Source organism: Lepus europaeus, chromosome 14 (assembly GCF_033115175.1).
Source record: "Lepus europaeus isolate LE1 chromosome 14, mLepTim1.pri, whole genome shotgun sequence".
NCBI lineage: Eukaryota > Metazoa > Chordata > Mammalia > Lagomorpha > Leporidae > Lepus > Lepus europaeus.
This window is the reverse complement of record NC_084840.1, coordinates 1,561,151-1,582,469: the sequence shown is the minus strand read 5'-3', so window position 1 is coordinate 1,582,469 and position 21,319 is coordinate 1,561,151. Positions and strand designations below refer to the sequence as shown.

The following is a 21,319-nucleotide window of genomic DNA, read 5'->3' as shown; positions in this document are numbered from 1 at the left end:
CCCGTGGTCCCTCAGCAAGGCAAGGAGTCCCAGCCTCTGTGCAGCCCGCAGCCCGTCAGCTCACAAACGGAAGAAATTGCCGTTCGCGGCCGACCTGGATCCCAGGCGGAGGCGCTCGTGGGCAGCCGCCCCCGCCCCGGACTTCCTGAGCTCATCGAAGTGACCTCGGGTGCAGACGGACACCGGGAGATGTGTCTGTCGCTGATGTCAGGACACGGCCGTCACAGGGTCAGGAGCAGGAGAGCCGGGGGCCGGGAGAGGCCAGGAGGAGCCAGGCCCGCCCCACAGCCTCCCAGGCCCAGGTGCGATGGAGCCGGGGAGGCCGCCCCTGGCACGGCTGCCCTGGGCCCCACAGAGGCTGCAGCCAGAGGAGGAGGCGGAGACACAGCGGAGCGTTTTGGGGAACTGACCCATGACAACAGCACCTGCTGTACTTCCCCTGCCCGCCCCCGGCCCGCCCCTGCCGCCCTCTCTCTCTTTCCTTCTCTCTCACAGTTGGCTGAAAGGTGGGGCCACTTCCTGGTGCCTTTGCAACACCAGAGCCTTCTTAAGGGGAGCCGGGCCCGTGCTGCCCCCACCGCCTGTCCCCGGCCGCTCCCGACACCTGCTCGCACCTGACCATGTCCCTGGCGGAGGCCATCAGCCTCTGGAATGAGGGGGTGCTGGCGGCTGACCGAGAGGACTGGAGGGGGGCCCTGGCCGCCCTCTGCGCAGTCCAGGACCCGCACTCCCGCATCTGCTTCAACGTGGGCTGCGTGCACGCCATCCTGGGAGACCTGCCTGAGGCAGAGAAGGTGAGCGAGGGCTCTTCCCGCCCCCTCTGCCCTCGGGCTGGTGGCCACCGAACCCAAATCTCCAGGGAGCTTCCGCACTAGCCCAGAGCCCCCGCCTAGCCGGCCTGGGCAGGGCCTGCGCCACAGCTCCCAAAATGCCCCAGCTGCTCGGGAGGGGCGTGGGCAGCCCGGGCCGGGAGCCATGACCGGGCCAGGCTGTCCCTCTTCCCCCTCTTCTCAGCTGTGATGGCCCTGCCGCACGGGGCACTGGCTCGCTCTGTCTCTGTCTCGGTCCCCGTCCCAGCCACAAGGTGCCCCCCAGGGCAGCCCGGCCCTCTGGCTTACCAGCAGCCGGCTGCATCTCCAGGGCGCGGCTAGCTAACCGTGACTGACAGGGCGTCAGCCAGGGGCAGGGCTGGGGGTGGGGGTCTGAGCATCGTCTAAAGTACTTTTGCCTCTCGCGTACCCTGGTGGGGGCCAGTGGGGTCGGGACCAGGGAGACGCTCCAGGGGTTCGGCAGCAGGAGCGCTCGGGGCAAACAGCGGCGCTGCCCCTCCCTGCACCTCCCGTCCCCAAGGGTATAAACACCACAGGGATTGCGTGAGACACGGAGCAGGAAGGCACCGCCCATCTCGGAAGTCAGCTGTCACCTGTGCCTGCTACTGGGGATCCTCGAAATGCCCTGTGCGCAGCCAGGGCCACACCCACCGCAGGCAGAGCAGAGGGTCCATGGGCAAGACCCCGGCGGAGGGCGCGGCCGGGCAGGCCCTGTGGGTGCGGGTGCCGAGCTTCCCGGCCTGTGTGCGTCCCCACGCGTTCCTGGGTCTGGACTGTTCTCTGCCTCGGCTGCCTTAAGCCCCATGCTGCCAGCCCTCCGTGTGCATTCTTAGGTTTTACTCCGATTTTCATAATGAGCCATTGTATCCTGACCCAGGGAACTTGAAAGGCAACACCCCCTCACACGGAGGAGAAAACTGGGGTTCGGCTAGAGATTAGGGAACTTGCCCCATGCCATGCCACGAGGAAGTGACGGGCGTGCTGACCCCGGGCCCTGCCCAGTGCCGCCCGCGGCCTCCGACCTCCCCCCCCCCTCCCCGCAGGCCTTCACCAGGAGCATCACCAAGGACAGGCACCTGGCCGTGGCCTACTTCCAGCGGGGGATGCTGCACCACCGCACGGAGAGGTGAGGGCCCCGGGCCCTGGGAACTGTGCCGGCGCCTTGGGCCCTGGAGCAACCGCTCGGCGCGGGAGGCAGCGGGAGGGCAGGCCTGCACCAGGGCACAAGGCAGCCGTGACACACAGCGGCCTGGCGGCCACAGGGACCTGACGGTCAGCCAGCACGGCACCCACCGTGCGCTGCGGGACGAGGCGCGCCGTGAAACCGCATCGGCCTGGCTTCATCCCTGGCCACGTCCGTCTGGTGACGTAAAATCCAGCCGCACGCGGGAAAACACAGAGGAAGAGCACCAGGTAGATGTGGCTGGGCCGCGGCCGGCGGTGCTCACGACGCCTGCATCCGGGTTCAGTGCCCAGCTCCAGCTCCGGCCTGCGTGCACCCTGGGGGGCAGAAGTGGCGGCTCAAGGACCTGGAATTGCGTCCCTGCCATCATGTGAGCACCCTGGGCTGGACTCCCGGCTCTGGTGTCAGCCCTGGCCCAGCCTAACCTGCAGGAAGTAAACTGGCAGATAGGAGCTCTCTGTCACTCCGCCTCTCTGCCACACAAGTAAATGATTTTTTTAAAAACATTCTATGTATTTATTTGAAAGCGAGAAATACAGAGAGAGAGAGGAGAAAGAGAGAGAGCGTCTTCCATCTGCTGGTTCACTCCCCAAATGGCTGTGACAGCCAGGGCTGGGCCAGGCTGAAGCCAGGAGCCAGGAGCTTCCTCTGGGTCTCCCAAATGGGTGCAGGAGCCCAGGAACTTTGGCCATCTTCTGCTTTCCCAGGCCACAGCAGAGAGCTGGATCGGAAGTGGAGCAGCCGGGACTAGAACCGGCACCCATGAGGGAGGCCGGCACTGCAGGCAGCGGCTTTACCTGCTACACCGCAGCGACGGCCCCCTACCTGCATTTTTGATGAGTTTACAGTGTTCACATGAAATAATTAGTAAAAAGCTGGCGCCGCGACTCATTTGGCTAATCCTCCTCCTGTGGCGCCGGCACCCCGGATTCTAGTCCTGGTCGGGGCACCGGATTCTATCCCAGTTGCCCCTCTTCCAGTCCAGCTCTTTGCTGTGGCCAAGGAAGGCAGTGGAGGATGGCCCAAGTGCTTGGGCCCTGCGCCCACATGGGAGACCAGGAGGAGGCACCTGGCTCCTGGCTTCGGATCGGTGCAGCCGCCAGCCGTAGTGGCCATTTGGTGAGTGAACCAACAGAAGGAGGACCTTTCTCTCTGTCTCTCTCTCTCTCTCTCTCACTAACTCTGCCTGTCAAAAAAAAAAAAAAAAAAAAGGAAAGAAAAGACAGCCGGCGCCATGGCTCAACAGACTAATCCTCCACCTTGCGGCGCCAGCACACCAGGTTCTAGTCCCGGTTGGGGCACTGGATTCTATCCCAGTTGCCCCTCTTCCAGGCCAGCTCTCTGCTGTGGCCAGGGAGTGCAGTGGAGGATGGCCCAAGTGCTTGGGCCCTGCACCCGCATGGGAGACCAGGAAAAGCACCTGGCTCCTGGCTTCGGATCAGCACAATGCGCCGGCCGCAGCGGCCATTGGAGGGTGAACCAGCGGCAAAAAGGAAGACCTTTCTCTCTGTCTCTCTCACTATCCACTCTGCCTGTCAAAAAAAAAAAAAGAAAGAAAGAAAAGAAAAGAAAGAAAGCAATAATTAGTAAAAAGAGAAACATTCACAGACTTAAAGTTAATCCCAGCCTCATCAACAGCCAGAGGACGACATTCTAAGCCCTAATTTCTGATCTTTGGGGCGTGGCACTTGGGGCGTGGCACACTGGCCTTGCAGGGCGGGTTCTTCCTCCAGTGTGCATGGGGGCAGTGGCCAGGCTGAGCCAGAACTTCCTGGCAATGGCAGCGGTGGGCGCCTCCTGCAGGCAGAGGTTGATGGACAGGGGGAGGCTGTGTGGATGCTCAGGGGTGCAGGTTGATGGATGGGGGGAGGCCCCGAGGACGTCCAGGCGTGAGGCGGGCTGGCTCCTATCCCGGGCTGCCTCAATGCGCTGACCCAAGGCTTTGGTCAGCAGCAGGCCCCTAGAGCCAGGCACTGGGCTGTTGCTAGGGGCAACCACAGGACACTCAGAGGAGTCAGAGCTGAAGGAGAGGAGGGAGGGGGAAGCAGGGGCAGAGACGCTGCGCCAGCGCAGTCGGGGTGGGCGCTGGGGTGGGGTCCGCTGCGGGTGCTGGGCCTGCTGGGCTCACACCTGGTCTGCGCACCTGTCCGCTTCACCCGCTGCACAAGCTCCAGTGAGAGGGCGGCCCGGCTCCCGCGCCCGGGCTCCTGACCCTCCAGCCTGTGCCCTGGACGCGGGACGTGGGTGCAGGAGGAGGCGCAGGGGCAGCAGTGGGCTTTGCTTCGGGGGTGCGGTCTCCCCTGTGGGGGGGCTTCAGTACTGCTGGCTTCTGGGAATCTCTGTGGTCTCCCGGTATCTCCTGGTGAGGCTGCGCTGGACACGAGGTCCAGTGACCGCAGGTGCAGGTGGGGAGGGACGTGCGCAGCCTGCGGCCAGGTCACAGCAGCCCACCAGAGGTGCACTAGCGAAGCGCAGAGCCCCCGCGTGCTTGATCCCGACCCCATGCAGCCCCTTGCAGGATCCCCGCCTGCCCCAGCTGTCCCCCTTTGGGCACCCCAAAGGGGTTTGTCACTGCTGGTCTGGACCTGTGTCAGGTGGAGGCAGTCGGCACAGTGCCAGCCCCCAGCACAGGACCCAACCAGGAGAAGCTTTGGAAAGACTCTTGCCTAAGGCGTGTGGGAGGAGGGGTGGGAGTCCAAGAGCCACAAACCAGGAGACTGTGCCAGGCGAGCGAGGGGGTGAGGAGCGGGAGCGCTCCGGATCCGCCCGGTGGGCAGGTGTGGCTCTGCCAGGAGCCCCTGAGGGGATGAGGCTGGAGCCACGAGCGGGCTGTCGCTATCGGAGTCGGTGGAAAAGAAAATCCTGCAGGCCTTGGGCGCCGGGTTGGTGGGAAGCAGAGCAGCTGGAGGCCAGGGCTTGCTCCGGGGAGGGAGGGAAAGCCCTGTGCCTCCTGACCCCTCCACACTGCTGTCTCCTCTCGCCCCCCCGCGTGCCCTGTGCCCCCTCCTCTCGCCCCGCCCACCTGCCCTGTGCTGTCTCCTCTCCTTCTACCCACATGTCCTGTGCCCCACCCACATGTCCTGTGTCCCGCCCACGTGTTCTGTGCTGTCTCCTCTCGCCCCACCCGCGTGTCCTGTGCTGTCTCCTCTCTCCCCGCCCCTGTGTCCTGTGTCCCACCCATGTGTCCTGTGTCCCGCCCTCGTGTCCTGTGCTGTCTCCTCTCGCCCCACCCGCGTGTCCTGTGCTGTCTCCTCTCTCCCCGCCCCTGTGTCCTGTGTCCCACCCATGTGTCCTGTGTCCCGCCCTCGTGTCCTGTGCTGTCTCCTCTCGCCCCGCCCTCGTGTCCTGTGCTGTCTCCTCTCGCCCCGCCCCCGTGTCCTGTGCTGTCTCCTCTCGCCCCGCCCGCGTGCCCTGTGCCCCGCCCTCGTGTCCTGTGCTGTCTCCTCTCGCCCCGCCCCCGTGTCCTGTGCTGTCTCCTCTCGCCCCGCCCGCGTGCCCTGTGTCCCGCCCTCGTGTCCTGTGCTGTCTCCTCTCCCCCCGCCCGCGTGTTCTGTGCTGTCTCCTCTCGCCCCGCCCCGTGCCCTGTGCCCCGCCCCCCCGTGTCCTGTGCCCCGCCCCCGTGTCCTGTGGGGGGGCCCCCGTGCCCTGTGCTGTCTCCTCTCGCCCCGCCCCCGTGTCCTGTGTCCCACCCGCGTGTCCTGTGCTGTCTCCTCTCGCCCTGCCCCTGTGTCCTGTGCCCCCCCCGTGTCCTGTGCCCCCCCCGTGTCCTGTGCCCCCCCCCGTGTCCTGTGCCCCGCCCACGTGTCCTGTGCTGTCTCCTCTCGCCCCGCCCGCGTGTCCTGTGCTGTCTCCTCTCGCCCCGCCCCCGTGTCCTGTGCCCCGCCCCTGTGTCCTGTGCCCCGCCCACGTGTCCTGTGCCCCGCCCCCGTGTCCTGTGGGGGGGCCCCCCGTGCCCTGTGCTGTCTCCTCTCGCCCCGCCCACGTGTCCTGTGTCCCACCCGCGTGTCCTGTGCTGTCTCCTCTCGCCCTGCCCCTGTGTCCTGTGCCCCCCCCGTGTCCTGTGCCCCCCCCGTGTCCTGTGCCCCCCCCGTGTCCTGTGCCCCGCCCACGTGTCCTGTGCTGTCTCCTCTCGCCCCGCCCGCGTGTCCTGTGCTGTCTCCTCTCGCCCCGCCCCCGTGTCCTGTGCCCCGCCCCTGTGTCCTGTGCCCCGCCCACGTGTCCTGTGCTGTCTCCTCTCGCCCCGCCCCCGTGTCCTGTGCCCCGCCCACGTGTCCTGTGCTGTCTCCTCTCCCTCCGCCCCCCCCGTCCTGTACCCCGCCCATGTGTCCTGTGCCCCGCCCACGTGTCCTGTGCTGTCTCCTCTCGCCCCGCCCGCGTGTCCTGTGCCCCGCCCACGTGTCCTGTGCTGTCTCCTCTCCCTCCGCCCCCCCCCGTCCTGTACCCCGCCCCCGTGTCCTGTGCCCCGCCCCGTGCCCTGTGCTGTCTCCTCTCGCCCCGCCCATGTGTCCTGTGCCCCGCCCCGTGCCCGTGCTGTCTCCTCTCGCCCCGCCCATGTGTCCTGTGCCCCGCCCCCGTGTCCTGTGCCCCGCCCCCGTGTCCTGCGCTGTCTCCTCTCGCCCCGCCCCCCCGTCCTGTGCCCCGCCCCCGTGCCCTGTGCTGTCTCCTCTCGCCCCGCCCCCGTGTCCTGTGCCCCGCCCCGTGCCCTGTGCTGTCTCCTCTCGCCCCGCCCCTGTGTCCTGTGCCCCGCCCCCGTGTCCTGTGCCCCGCCCCGTGTCCTGCGCTGTCTCCTCTCGCCCCGCCCCTGTGTCCTGTGCCCCGCCCACGTGTCCTGTGCCCCGCCCGCGTGTCCTGTGCCCCGCCCCGTGCCCGTGCTGTCTCCTGTCGCCCCGCCCCCGTCCTCAGATACGACGCAGCCATTCAGGACCTGAAGGAGGCCTTGACTCAGCTGCGGGGGAACCAGCTGATCGACTACAAGATCCTGGGCCTGCAGTTCAAGCTGTTTGCCTGCGAGGTAGGGGCTGGGCTGACGGCCTGGGGGGCCCCTGGCTGCTGGGGGTGTGCTCTGTGCCGGGCTACAGCCAACCCGCAGCCCCCGGAAGCCCTCCGGCCCGTGCTGGGCTGTGGCAGCGTTGCCAATGATCTGTTTTGTGCGAGCACTCGGGTTGGTGAGCTGTTTGCTTGGTGTTGTACCGACAGACCCACAGCTGAGCCCCACCCGCACCCCCGCCCCTCACAGACCCCGCCCAGTGCCTGAGCTGCAGACCCCACTCAACAATGAACGACTTCTGTTCCCAGAGGTGACGATAATTTGACACAAGCCTGTCCCCTCCTGCTCAAATCACAATTAACATAGATTCCCCAGGGGCCAGAGCTGTAGCACAGCAGGCTAAGCCTCCCCTTGCAATGCCGGCATCCATATGGGCGCCGGTTCAAGATCCGGCTGCTCCTCTTCCGATCCAGCCCCCTGCTAATGCGGCTGGGAAAGCAGTGGAAGACGGCCCAGGTGCTTGGGCCCCCACGCATGTGGGGGACCTGGAAGAAGCTCCTGGCTTCAGCCTGGCCCAGCCCCAGCCACTGCAGCCATCTGGGGAGTGAACCAGCGGATGGAAGAGCTCCCTCTCTGTTACTCTACCTTTCAAATAAGTAAAAAATAAATCTTAGAGAAAAAACAAAGGGCAACTTCCGGTATAACCGAAAGGCAGAGGCGTGGTGGCCGTGCCCTGGCAGTTCATGGCCTTTCTCCCCGGCCGCCCCGCGCTGCCCCCAGATGCCTACCGGCAGCTTTGGAGCTAACAGCTCTGCCAGTGTCGCAGAGGAATCACTGGAGAAGTCCCCGGGCTGGGTTTTCTCACACAAGTCAGTGTTCCAGGGCCACTCAGGGCTAATAACAGCATCGACAGCTGCCTGAGCCCCTGGGGACGCGTGGTCCCCGCACCACCCTCGCCTGGCTTCTCACTGCTGGCAGCGAGCCGGCCTCCGGAGCCCGGATTCTCCCCGTGCACGCCGCCAGGGGACCAGGCCGCTGTGCCGAGGCAGGGTCTCCGCAGCCCCATGGCCTCCACTCCTGGGATGCCCCGAGCTCTGAAGCTGGCGACACAGAGCCGCCCGGCACCCTGGGACGGCCACAGGGCAGCCTGTGGGCTGGGACTGAGCCACAGCGGCAGGGGAGCCAAGTGTGCCTCCGTGCCAGAGAGCCTGGGCCTTTCCAGGCCCCCATCAACCCCCGCGGGAGTCCTGCCGTCGTGCCCACCCCACATGTGACCCCTGGGGTCTTGGTTCCCAAGACCCGGCTGTGGGAGGCCTTGGGGAAAGGCCTTTCTCCTAACGGGAGTGACGGGGCCTGGGGCAGGGGCTGACGTGGGTGGAAGGCAGAGCTGGCCTGGAAGGCGTCCGGGTGGCCACTGCCCCCAGGCCTGCTCCCACCTGGGGGACACAGGACTCCTGCCACCAGCACCTCTGGACGGAGGCCTCGTCCCAGGGCTCGGACGGGACGTGCAGCTGGAGAAAGATGGGCGAGGTCAACGCCTTTGCTCACCGAGTCCCAGACGCCACCCCCGCTTCCAAAACATTCTTTATCTGTTTTCATCCAGCGGTGTCCGTTCTCCCTCCTCCTTCTCTCCCTTCCTTCCGGCTGACGCATCCAAAAGGCTGCTGGGTTCCGTGTGTAAGTTGTAAGCCTGTGAACTATCAGAAAGCAAACGTGGTGCTAGACCCCCCGCAGACCTGGGACAGCGGGACCAGTGGCGAGGGGGCCGGTCCCTCCCCAGCCCCGCCTGAGCACTGCTGTTCTACCGCCTTGGGGGCCAGGTTCTGCCGGTGCCGGTGCAGGGCAGTGCCACTGCCCCTCCGCCCCTCGCAGCTGCCCGGGGTCAGGGCCCTGAGCAAGCTGCCCTCCCACCACACTCAGACCGCACAGTCCTCCCGCCCCTGCCGCCTACCTGGTGTGGGGTTGCAGCCTGCACGCAGTGGGCTGTCCCCTGCAGGGCTGGCACGGGGTGGGGCTGGGGGCGTCTCCAGGCAGCGCGCCCAGAGTTCACACACAAGCTCTTCCTGGCTACTCGGTTTGCAGGAGCCTTGAGGTTATGCCACTGTCTCTCTCCCTCCCTCCCTCCATCTCCCTCCCTCCCTCCCTCTCTCCCTCCCTCTCCCTCCCTCCCTCCTTCCCTCTCTTCCTCTCTCTCTCTCCCTCCCTCTCTCTCTCTGCCTCCCTCCCTCCCTCTCTCCCTCCCCCTCTCTCCCTCCCCCTCTCCCTACCCCTCTCTCTCTCCCTCCCTCTCCCTCCCTCCCTCCCTCTCCCTCCCCCTCTCTCTCTCCCTCCCTCTCCCTCCCTCCCACCCTCCCTCTCCCTCCCTCCCTCCCTCTCTCCCTCTCTTCCTTCCCCTCTCTCCCTACCCCTCTCCCTCTCCCCCCTCCCTCCCTCCCTCCCTCTCCCTCCCTCTCCCTCCCTCTCTCCCTCTCTCCCTCCCCCTCTCTCCCTACCCCTCTCTCTCTCCCTCCCTCTCCCTCCCTCCCTCCCTCCCTCCCTCTCCCTCCCCCTCTCTCCCTCCCCCTCTCTCTCTCCCTCCCTCCCTCCCTCCCTCCCTCTCTCCCTTCCCCTCTCTCCCTACCCCTCTCTCTCTCCCTCCCTCTCCCTCCCTCTCTCCCTCCCTCCCTCCCTCTCTCCCACCCTCCCTCTCTCCCTTCCCCTCTCTCCCTACCCCTCTCTCTCCCTCCCTCTCCCTCCCTCTCTCCCTCCCTCCCTCTCTCTCTCCCTGTCTCTCTGTCCCTCCCTCACTCTCTCTCTCCCTCCCTCTCTCTCTCCCTCCCTCTCCCTCCCTCCCTCCCTCCCTCTCTCTCTCCCTGTCTCTCTGTCCCTCCCTCACTCTCTCTCTCCCTCCCTCTCTCTCTCCCTCCCTCTCTCCCTCCCTCCCTCCCCCTCTCCCCCCCCTCTCCCTCTCTCCCACCCTCCCTCTCCCTCTCCCTCCCTCCCCCCCTCCCTCCCCCCTCCCTCCCTCTCTCCCTCTCTCCCTCCCTCCCTCTCTCCCTCCCTCCCTCCCCCTCTCCCCCCCTCTCTCCCACCCTCCCTCTCCCTCTCCCTCTCTCCCTCCCTCCCTCTCTCCCTCCCTCCCTCCCCCTCTCCCCCCCCTCTCCCTCTCTCCCACCCTCCCTCTCCCTCTCCCTCCCTCCCCCCTCCCTCCCCCTCTCCCTCCCTCCCTCTCTCCCTCCCTCCCTCTCTCCCTCTCTCCCTTCCCCTCTCTCCCTACCCCTCTCTCTCTCCCTCCCTCTCCCTCTCTCCCTCTCCCTCTCCCCCCTCTCTCCCTCTCTCTCTCCCTCCCTCTCCCTCTCTACCTCCCTCCCTCCCTCCCTCTCTCCCTCTCTCCCTCCCTCCCTCTCCTTCCCTCCCTCCCTCTCTCCCACCCTCCCTCTCCCTCTCCCTCCCTCCCTCCCTCTCTCCCTCTCTCCCTTCCCCTCTCTCCCTACCCCTCTCTCTCTCCCTCCCTCTCCCTCCCTCTCTCCCTCTCTCCCTCCCTCCCTCCCTCTCCCTCTCCCCCCCCTCCCTCTCTCCCTCTCTCCCTCCCTCCCTCCCTCCCTCCCTCTCTCTCTCTCCCTCCCTCTCCTTCCCTCCCTCCCTCCCTCCCTCCCTCTCTCCCACCCTCCCTCTCCCTCTCCCTCCCTCCCTCCCTCTCTCCCTCTCTCCCTCCCCCTCTCTCCCTACCCCTCTCTCTCTCCCTCCCTCTCTCCCTCTCTCCCTACCCCTCTCTCTCTCCCTCCCTCTCTCCCTCTCTCCCTCCCCCTCTCTCCCTACCCCTCTCTCTCTCCCTCCCTCTCTCCCTCTCTCCCTACCCCTCTCTCTCTCCCTCCCTCTCTCCCTCTCTCCCTCCCTCCCTCCCTCCCTCCCTCCCTCTCTCTCTCCCTCTCTCTCTGTCCCCCCCTCCCTCTCTCCCTCCCTCTCCCCCCCCTCCCTCCCTCCCTCTCTCTCTCTCTCCCTCCCTCCCTCTCCTTCCCTCCCTCCCTCTCTCCCACCCTCCCTCTCCCTCTCCCTCCCTCCCTCCCTCTCTCCCTCCCTCCCTCTCTCCCTCCCTCCCTCCCTCCCTCCCTCCCTCTCTCCCTGTCTCTCTGTCCCTCCCTCCTCTCTCCCTCTCTCCCTCTCCCTCTCCCCCCCTCCCTCTCTCCCTCCCTCCCTCCCTCTCCCTCTCCCCCCCTCTCCCCCCCCTCCCTCCCTCTCTCCCTCTCTCTCTGTCCCCCCCTCCCTCTCTCCCTCCCTCTCCCTCCCTCCCTCCCTCCCTCTCTCTCTCTAGGTGTTATATAACATCGCTTTGATGTACGCCAAGAAGAAGGAATGGAAAAAGGCGGAAGAGCAGCTGGCGCTGGCCCTGAGCATGAAGTCCGAGCCCAGACACTCCAAAGTGGACAAGGCCATGGAGTGTGTCTGGGTGAGTCTGCTGGCGCCAGGGGCGGGAGCTTCCGCGGTGGGCGTCTGGGCCGCGGTTAAGATGTGCCCGGGACCTGGCGTCCCATGGGGGGGCCTGGCTTCAGGTCCCAGCTCTGCTCCCAGGTCCGACGTCCTGCTAACGTGCGTCCTGGGAGGTCCCTGCACCACACGGGAGAGCAGGATTGAGTTCTCGGCGCCCGTCTTCGGCCTGGCCCAGCCGGCTGCTGCGGGCTTTTGGGACTTGCACCAGCGAGCGGGGCGGGGGCTCTCTTTCTAGCTCTGTCTCTCTCTGACCGTCTCACAAATAAAAACTACACCCCACCACCACCACCAAGAGAAAAACAAAGCGGTTGCTTTTCCTCCGTGAGTTGTGGGGCGGGGCGGGGCGCTACTCTCAGATCTTGAACCTGTGGCGAGGCCGAGGGCAGGGTGGGCGCCCCCCCCCGCCCCCCCCCCCCCATCGCAGGGAGCAGCTCTCGGCTCTGTGAGGGCGGAGGCTGTGTCTGCAGCCTCCGGGCCTGGCACAGAGCCAGGAAGAATCTTTGTAAAAATGACTCGGGGCCAGCAGGGGACGCTGCCGCCTGCAACGTTGGCATCCGTAGGGGCGCCAGTTTGAGCCCCGGCTACTCCGCTTCCAATCCAGCTCTCTGCTATGGCCTGGGAAAGCTGTGGAGGATGGCCCAAGTCCCTGGGCCCCTGCACCCATGTGGGAGACCGGAGGAAGCTCCTGGCTCCTGGCTTTGGATCGGCCCAGCTCCGGCTGTTGCGGTCATTTGGGGAGTGAACCAGCGGATGGAAGACCTCTCTCTGTCTCTATCTGTGTCTCTCCCTCTCTCTATAAACTCTGTTTTCAAGTGAATACATGTCTTAAAAAATAAACGAAAAATGACTCGATCTGAGTCGCCCACGTGGGTGGCAGGGACCCAACTACGGGAGCCATTGCCGCGCCTGGCACGGTGTGCATGAGCAGAGAGCTGGTGCCGGGAGCGGAGCCGGGACCGGAGCCCGGGGGGATGGCCCAGCTGCATCCTCACTGCTGTGGCGAGCGGGGAAGGAGGGGCCCCACGTCAGTCAGGCAAGGAGGACACAGCCACGGCCTGGCTTGGGTCCTGGGCCACCTTGGGGCATGCAGCCCCATACCAGAGACCCTCCCCAGACACCACAGCGTGGGCGAGGGGCAGCCCTCCAGGCAGCGCAGGCGCTGGACCAGCGACACGGGAGGCAAGGCCAGCATGCCCCGCGTCACGAGCCCGGGGAGAGCCCCTGGGGCGGCCGTGTCGATGGGCGCGCGCCTTCCGCCTGTCTTCAGGGTGTTTCCCGTTACAGAAACAGGAGCTGTACGAGCCCGTGGTGATCCCCGTGGGCAGGCTGTTCCGGCCGAATGAGCGGCAGGTGGCGCAGTTGGCCAAGAAGGACTACCTGGGCAAGGCCACGGTGAGGGGCTCCCTCCGCTCCCTGTGGCTCTGGTGGGCGGGACTTGCGAGGAGGTGGCACAGCAGAGAGCAGGCAGGCACTTCCGGGTCCTTTCTCCTTCAACCACACCTGGGAGCCACAGGGCTGAGCCACGGGAAGCCGGTGGCTGGACAGCCAGTGGGGAGCACGCCTCCTGACTCAGTGCCCCCAAGCCCGAGAGCCTCGCCCCCTGCCCACAGCCCTGGGGCTGGCTCCTTCACACACTGGACTCCCCCGAGCCCAGCCCTGAGCCCTTCCGGCCGTGACGGGAGGTGGGTCGGCAGTCCCCTGCCCACACTGCCCTTTCTCGGCCTGTGTCAGCGTGGGGCTGGGGCTGGCACAGTAGCAGAGGTCGAGAGAGCCTGGGTCAGCAGGGACAGCCAGAGGTCCAGGTGTGGGTTCGGAGGGAGCCAGGGGAGCCAGGCCAGCAGGTGCACAGGTGAGCAGAGTGCAGCCTTACAGCAGTGCGATTCCACTTGGCCATGGGGCGGGGTGAAGCCTGACCCCTGCACTGGGGCGACACCACAGGCCCGGGGTGGCTGGTGCGTGGGCGGGGACATGGACACGAGGCCAAGCGGTGGCTGCCGGGCTCGGGGAGGTGGTGGAGAGTAGCCAGAGCTGGATTGCCCCTTCAAGACGGCGAGACCTGGGTCGGCAGGGCGAGCAGGTGCCGCCTCCCCCGGCGAGGAGGGAGCGGCCGGCAGGAAGACCACGCCGCGAGCCTCAGCTCGGCTCTTCTGTTTCAGGTCGTGGCGTCCGTGGTGGACCAAGACAGCTTCTCGGGGTTCGCTCCTCTACAGCCTCAGGTGAGGTGGCCCCACCTGCTGCGGGGGTGGGGGCGTCTCCATCAGCTGGGGGCCCTGCTGCATGGACTCTCAACCCGGGTGCAGCCCAGGGGCTCCCGTGGCTGCCGGGGAGCAAGGCCGTGTTGGGCTTGAGCTCCAGCCGTCTAAGCAGGGGCCGTGCGCAGGCCCTGGGAACGCAGGCAGGCGGCAGAGTGGACGGCGGCCCCGGATGGACGGCAGCGGGTCTGGACAGGCTGGCGGAACTGCCTCAGGGCGCACGGGGCTGGCGCAGGCTGGGGGCCAGGGCACCAGCAGGGGCAGCGCTCCCGGCACAGCACCGACTGCCCGGCTGGGGCGGGACCGGGCGGGCGGGCCCAGGGTGGGAGGAGAGGCAGCCAGCGGGGCCCTGCGTCTCGCTGAGACCCCCGGACTTAGCCAGGACACAGGTTCCGGGGGCCACCTGCCCGGACAGCGCGCCCATAGGGTCGGGCGGCAGCGGCCGTCCCTGGGAAGGGTCGGAGCTGTGGGCCTGGGGCGCCCGTGCCCGTGACGGAGTCCCCGCTCCTGCTGCCCTGGCTGGCGAGGAGCTGCGCCGGTGACTCCCAGCACTTGATCGGGGCCCCCACCAGCCAGAGGTGATTCCCTGAGTTCTGGTCCAGAAGAACCTGCAGTGACCACTAACGAACGTCTCTCCTCTCCCCCGCCCTTCGCCGCTCTCAAACCAACAGGCAGCTGAGCCTCCGCCCAGACCCAAAACTCCAGAGATCTTCCAGTAAGTTCCACAGAGCCCACAGGCAGCACGGGCTGAACTGCTGCTGGCTGGGGGGGAAGGAGGCAAAGCTGGGGTCAGGCGGCGGTGGGGCTGCCCCGTGTGGCGGTGTCCCGGGGCCCGCGTCCCCTGTCCCGGGGTGTCTGCCACTCCCCATGGGCCCAGGTCTGCAGAAAAGGAGACGCGAGAAAGGAAGTCACTCTGTAAGGCAAGGAAGGAAGAACTCCCCCAAGTAACAGCAGGCCTTGCCCCGGGGGAGAGTGACGACCGGGGGAGTCTGGGTCCCCAAAAGGCAGGTGGAGGGAGAGCGGCCGTGAGGCCAGGGACTGGCGGAGTGACACAGCCCAGAAGTCCCGGCCCGTGACGGCTGCGGCGGCTTGAGGAAGCAGTGAGGGGAGTGACAGGTGTGCCTGGCCGGGCTGCCCGGCCCCTGAGTCGGCCCATCGGCCACCCTCGCCAACACGGCCCACCCTGAGGGTCTGGCGAGTCTTCCCCCCACCCCCGGCACCTTACCCCACTGTCACCTGCCTCCAGCCCTACCTGTGCCTCCTGGAGTCCCCCAGCCCAGCCAGGACAGGGGGAGGTGAGGGCCTCCTCTGGTGCCCCTGCGCCCTTGGGTGGGGCCGGGCAGGTGGCACCTGCTCAGGACCTCACCCCCGCAGGGCGCTGGAAGGGGAGGCCCACCGCGTGCTGTTTGGGTTTGTGCCGGAGACGCCCGAGGAGCTCCAGGTCATGCCAGGAAACATCGTCTTTGTCTTGAAGAAGGGCAGCGACAACTGGGCCACGGTCATGTTCAACGGCCAGGTACGCAGGGGCCGGGCGGCGCCCTGGGCTCGGTGCCTGCCGAGTGCCCACCGTGCTCACACGCACCTCTGTCTGTCCCCCTCCCCGGACGCCACGCTGCAGAAGGGGCTCGTTCCCTGCAACTACCTCGAACCCGTGGAGCTGCGGATCCACCCTCAGCAGCAGTCCCAGGTACCGCGTGGGCCCGGCCTCTCTGCTCCCTGGGCCTCGGGACAGGTGGTGTCACGACCGCTGTGGGAAGACCCCACGGGGCCACGTGCACCCTGGGTTGGCACCCTGGGGAAGAGGACAAAGCCCCAGCTCTGTGGCTCCCCGGGTCAGGGCCAAGGTGGGGGCACAGTGTGTGAGAGTTCGGTCTCCCAGGTGTCCTGTTCTCCTGGCACCGTCTGCTCGGGGCCCTGAGTCCGCGCGGGCCATGCTGGCCGCCGCCACCAGCCCCGAGGGCCCCAGGCCTGGCTGGGCAGGATCGCAGCACCCACAAGGAGGCCCTGGCCTGTGGAGACTCCTGTCTCAGCCCCTCTGCGCCGAGGCAGGGCGTCTCCACTGGACAGGCGGCCAGGCGGCCAGCCCTGCGCCTCCTCAGCCTGCTCCGACTGCCGCCGCCACCCGAGGGCCCCTGCCCGAGCTTGGTGCCAGGGAAGGTTCTGACCCTGTCTTCCTGCCACCCCCAGGAGGACACCTCCCCGGAGCCCCGTGTCCCAGCGCCTCCCAGTGCCAGTGCCCCTGGGAGACCCCACCCGTCACCAGGTTAGTGTCCGAGCAGCAGCCCAGGCCTGGGCGCAGGGGTGCGCCGGGCGCCACCCGACAAACTGCTTCCAATCCCCCAGCACGTTCTGGACCCTTCTCCCAGCACGGCTCGCAGCTTGGGACCCCAGCCCCAACCACCCACCTGCCCAAACAGGAAGCCCAGGCCCTGTGTCCCTGCTGCACCCCCCCCCCCACCAGGGGCAGCGAGGCTCCCCTTAAGCAGCCACCAAACGCCCCCCTCCTTGGGGCTGCGCCGAGCTAGGGCTCGGACCACCACGGGAAGGAAGGGGCCTTGCCCCTCACGGTCTGGGGGCCCAGGCGTCTCCTAGGCGCCCTTTAAGCCAGTCCTGGTAGAGGCACACGGAACAGGTCGGCTCACGACCACACGACCGGCAGGCAGAGTCGCTGGGGGTACCAGCACCCAGATGCCGGCAAGTGAGTTACCGACGTCTACGGTTTCCCCAACCGCGCAGGCAGCGCTCAGCGGTCTCCCGCGTAACCGCCACGCGACCCTCTTATTCACGGGGTGTAGAGTGGCCGGGGGGCTTCCAAAAGGCCCTGAAAATACGTGTTAGGGAAACTGTGCATGGATTCCCAACGTTTTTGCACCAAAATAGTATTTTTTTTTTTTTTAAGATTTATTTATTTGAAAGGCAGAGTTGAGAGAGAGAGAGAGTTCCATCCGCTGGTTCATTCCCCAGACGGCCGCAACAGCCAGAGCTGGGCCAGGCCAAAGCCAGGAGCCAGAGCCTCTTCTGGGTCTCCCATGGTGATGCAGGGGCCCAAGCACTTGGGCCATCCCCTACTGCCTTCCCAGGCCACAGCAGGGAGCTGGATCGGAAGTGGAGCAGCTGGGACTTGAACTGGTGCCCATATGAGATGCTGGCGCTGCAGGCAGCGACTTTACCCGCTATGTTACAGCGCCGGCCCCAAAAATAATCTTTTATTACATTTTCCACAAACATTTTGAAGTGTATATCCCGTAGGCAACTTCCTCCAGCTGCCGCTGACAACCAACAGCCTTGAAAGCCTTGTTTCTAGGATTTATATAAATAAATAATTTGAGAGGTCGAGCAACACAGGGAGACAGACGTATCTTCCGTCCACTGATTCGCTCTCCAGTGCCCTCAGTGGCCAGGTCTGGGCCAAGCCAAAGCCAAGAGCTTGAACTCCATCCGGGTCTCCCCCGTGGGTGCAGGGCCCAAGCACCCGGGCCATCCTCCACTGCCTTCCCGGGCCGCAGCAGAGAGCTGGCCTGGAAGAGGGGCAGCCGGGACTGGAGCTGGCGCTCACAGGACGCTTCAGCTTAGCCCACTTTGCCATGCCACGTGCCCTGGCCCTAGTATGCTACATGCATGTGACAGGAACATATTAGGCACAGGCGTGGACACACTGGTTCCGGCGTTGCTGCCAGGGGTCCCGGCTGGCTCCCCCCGTGCCCTGCCATCTCTGCTGACTGCGGCTGTGAGGACAGCCGGGCCTCCGGTCATCGTCCCCAGGCCACCAGAGGCGGGGCCTGCACAGGACCCTGCCTTTCTCCAGGGGACCCCCAGAGGTCAAAGGGCAACTGCTCAGGCGGGGGCACCTGTGTGGGCTGGGGCTGGCCAAGGGTGTTCATTCGCCGGCTTGTTCTGTTTTCCCGCCTTTCCCATTTAGGTCAGAGACAAAAGGAAGAGCCCCAGGTAATGCGTCCAGGGTTCCAGGGGTCAGAGTTGGGGGGGGGGGGCAGGGGGGGGCTGGCCCTGCGCCAGGAAGCCACTTCCTTCCAGGCCTCCCCTCCCCCCGCGGGAGCTGTGCTGGTCTGCAGTGTGGACATTCCTGCTAATGGATCAGGCGTCCTGCACCCCCTGCCCCCGCCAGGCAGCCACGCGTGGCGTCCCCGTGCCCTACACGCTCAAGGTGCACTACAAGTTCACGGTGCTCCTGGAGACGCAGCCCCGGCTCCCCTACAGCCAGCTCCGGGACGCCGTGGCCAGGAAGCTGGAGCTGGCGCCGGAACACACGAAGCTGAGGTGCGGCTGTGCGGGGGCGGGGGGGAGCGGGAGGGACACGGAGGCGGCACGGGCGATGCAAGGGTGGTGGGGACATGGGGGTGGCATGGGGGACACGGGGCTGGTGTGCCGGACACGGGGGCGGCGTGAGGGACATGGGGGAGGCGTGGGGGATGCAGGCAGAGGCTCCTCTCACCCGGGGCCCACTCTGTCCCCGCAGCTACCGGCCTCGGGCCGGCCCCGAGCTGGTGCCCCTGTCGGAGGCCAGCATGGCGGACGCCTGGAGCCACGTGGACAGCAGCTGCCTGACCCTGTGGTGTGAGAACACAGTGGTGAGTGCCGTGCGGCCACAGCTGGCAGCACCTGTCACCGCCTGTCACCCGCAGGCGCCTCACGGCCACCCTTCACTGGAAGCCTGTGGGGGGCTGTCCCCGGGAGGGTGACCTCCGGGGTGAGGCTGTGCTCCATGTGCCCGTGTGACTTCTCAGGGTCCCGGCGACACCGTAGCTGGGTGCTACCACCCAGACACACGGCAGAGGCCAACGGCAGCGCCCGCCCACGGCCACGGCTACAGCCACCCCATGCTCTGCAGCCGCCCAGAAAGAACGGGAGGAGCGAGTGGGCGGGGTGGAAGTTCTCCCTAGAGGGAGCACTCACCGCCACAAGGGGGCGCCCTCAGAGGCCAGGGGGCAGATGCTCTCTTCCTGGTCCGTGCTCGCTCCCCTCCCCCGCACCGCTTCCTGCCTGCTGGGGTGCCCCGTGGCCGCTCAGGCCCCACCTGTGGGCAGCCGGGGCCTCGAGGGGGCTCCGCCTGGGGGCAGGGCTGCGGGACACAGCAGGAGGTCAGAGCTTTTCTCTCCGCTCAGCCTGGGAGCCTGGGAGCCTGGGAGCCTGGCAGCACTGCCCACGTGACGCGCCAGGTCCTCCGGAGGCCGCACCCTGCTCCCACGATTGTGCAGGGAGCCTCGCACCCTCACACCCGAGTGCCAGAGGTGTTGGTACAGGAACGGAAAGCCCCGCCTTTCTCGCGGCCCTGGGGGGACGGTGTGGCGCCAGGCCGACCACGGGGCCACCGTCATGGCGTCCCGAGTGTGCGTTTCTAACGGGCGCTAGCGTGGTGCTGGGGAGGGCGACCAGCGCTCAGCAGCTCGGGGCTGTGGCTGGCTGACTCCGCCTGTTCGCTCCTTGGCCCATGTTGCATTTCTCGGGGCACAAGGCTTCCACGGATTTGAAGGTGACCACGGCAAGGCCAGGGCAGGCACTGGCCATGCCCCGGGCTCGGCGTGTCCCAGGAGCTGCTCTGACATCCCAGCCTGCCCCTTCCGCGGTGTTCAGTGTTCACGGCCCCCAGCAAGGAGACCAGCAGGTTCTGTGGATTTCAGGGTGACCAAGGCTTTCCAGAGGAGCCCGACGAGAGCGAGCTCTCCGAGGCTGACGACCGGACCGCGGGACCGAAGATTCGGGAAGGCAGCCACGTGGTGGCTCGCTTCCGTTATGAGGCCAGCCAGCCGGAGGACCTGGAGCTGCTGGAAGGGGACCTCGTCCTGGTGCTGTCGGAGGGTAAGCAGCGGGGTCACGGCCGCCGGTTCCTGCCCGTTCCCCAGCTCCTGGGTGGGCAGAGGGGGTCACGGCCGCCGGTTCCTGCCTGCTCCCCAGCTCCTGGGTGGGCAGAGGGGGACCAGCTCCTGGGTGGGCAGAGCGCACTGGGCTCATTCCCAGCAGGCAGGGCCCCTCCGTGGCCAGTTCTCGCACTGCACGCGCTGCTCAGCTGCGCCCCCTTTCTGTCGGGAACCAGCACCGTACAAACCCTGGGGAGCCCCAACGCCGGGCCTCTCCGACCTCAGGAGCCTAAGCACACAGTCCGCGCCACCCCCGGTTCCTGTTCCGCAGGTGCCGGGTGATGCTCTAGCTCCCGGTGTCAGTCCCAGCCCCCTCCAGCCTGGTTCACTTCCCGGCCAGGCTGGAACCAGGAGCCAGAGCTTCACCCACCCGTCCCATCTCCTGCTTTCCCCAGGCCACTGGCAGGGAGCTGGGTGAGGCCGAGCAGCCAGTGGCTGTAGCTGCTCCGCCACGACGCCGGCCCCATGGTCTCTGCCTTGTCCACGGGGCTGCAGCACCGTGTGTTGGCAGTACAAAGCAGGGACACGCTGTGATTATCGGAGAAGTGCGCAGGTTGTGAACTTCACGGGGGAGAGTACGCAAGGGTGTGGCTCAGAACACAAGCCGCTGACAGGCGGTGCGGGCGCAGCATGGTGTCTCCCCGCGAGAGGGAGTGCAGACGGGGAGATGCGGGCTAAACAGCGCACGGAGCAGTGAGCCGTGCGGTGTGCGTGTAGGGACAGTGGCAACAGAAACGCTCCCCAGGGCATGGACGAGAGCCCCGAGCAGGCGACCCTCCCCAGCACCCCTGTGGCGCAGGTGGGGCTGTGGCTGAGCCCAGCTGTCACACGGGACAGCCCGGGGGTGGCTTCTCAGACTGTCAAGGGCATGTCAGTCGCCGGGTGTCATCTTGAAACGGACTCGGGCTTGAACCTGCCTGAAACGTGCCAGGTGCCAGGACGGAGGTTTCCAGTCCCTGGCCGCACTGCGAGCAGCAGAGACGGGGGCCGGCGACTGGTCAGCCAGGGACCCACCAGCAGCGGCTCCGAGGCGACATCCCTGCGCGCGTGGTGTGGTGCCGGGTTCGGGGGCTGCCCCAAGTGGCTGCTGTGTCCTGGCAGCGTGGGGACTACCTACGCCCGTCACGGAGTCAGTGTGTGTGCGTCTCCCAGTGCAGTCTGCAGGGTACTGAGGGCTCGGGAAGGGGCCACTGGAGTCTTTTTTATAAACAGTCCCCGAGGCTCCAACTCCATGCCACGCCCTGCTCTATGGGCCACGCCCCTGCTCTGCTGGCACAGCTGTCTCAGAAAACCCTAGTCACTGCTCATCCCTCCCTTGTTTCTCCACCTGTGACTGAGACTCGGCACTCGCTCCCGGCCGTTTGGCGGGGTCACGGTCACGTCCCGAGACCACACGCTCTGGGTCACGGCGGCGCTCTCTCTCCTCACAGTGAACGAAGAATGGCTGGAAGGCGAGTGCAGGGGGCAGGCTGGCATCTTCCCCAGAGCCTTCGTGGAAGAACACGCACCCGCGGAGCCGCAGGGCACGCCCAGCCCAGGCACAAGCCGGGGAGCCCTGTTGGCTTCCGAGACACCACCCTCCTCCCTGACGTGAGCACTCGGGACGAAGGCTGCAGGGGCACCGGGGTGGGCGGGGCCTCTGCTCGGGCACGAGGGGGGGGGTCCCGCTTTTCCTTGGCTGTGGATGGGCCCCAGGGTTCGCTGCGAACATCCGCTGAGCTGCAGGC

General features: G+C 66.8%; 1 protein-coding gene across 1 annotated transcript; it reads left to right on the top strand.

Moving 5' to 3' along the window:
- Positions 1-521: 521 nt before the first annotated feature.
- Positions 522-21,186, top strand: NCF2 (neutrophil cytosolic factor 2). Its single transcript, XM_062211411.1, has 15 exons — positions 522-794; positions 1,874-1,956; positions 6,916-7,024; positions 11,292-11,426; positions 12,752-12,859; positions 13,624-13,683; positions 14,391-14,434; positions 15,094-15,235; positions 15,338-15,406; positions 15,907-15,982; positions 17,639-17,664; positions 17,843-17,994; positions 18,194-18,305; positions 19,356-19,533; positions 21,023-21,186. The coding sequence occupies exons 1-15, from the start codon at positions 621-623 to the stop codon at positions 21,184-21,186; spliced, it is 1,632 nt and encodes a 543-aa protein (XP_062067395.1). The 5' UTR covers positions 522-620.
- The last annotated feature ends 133 nt before the right edge of the window (positions 21,187-21,319 follow it).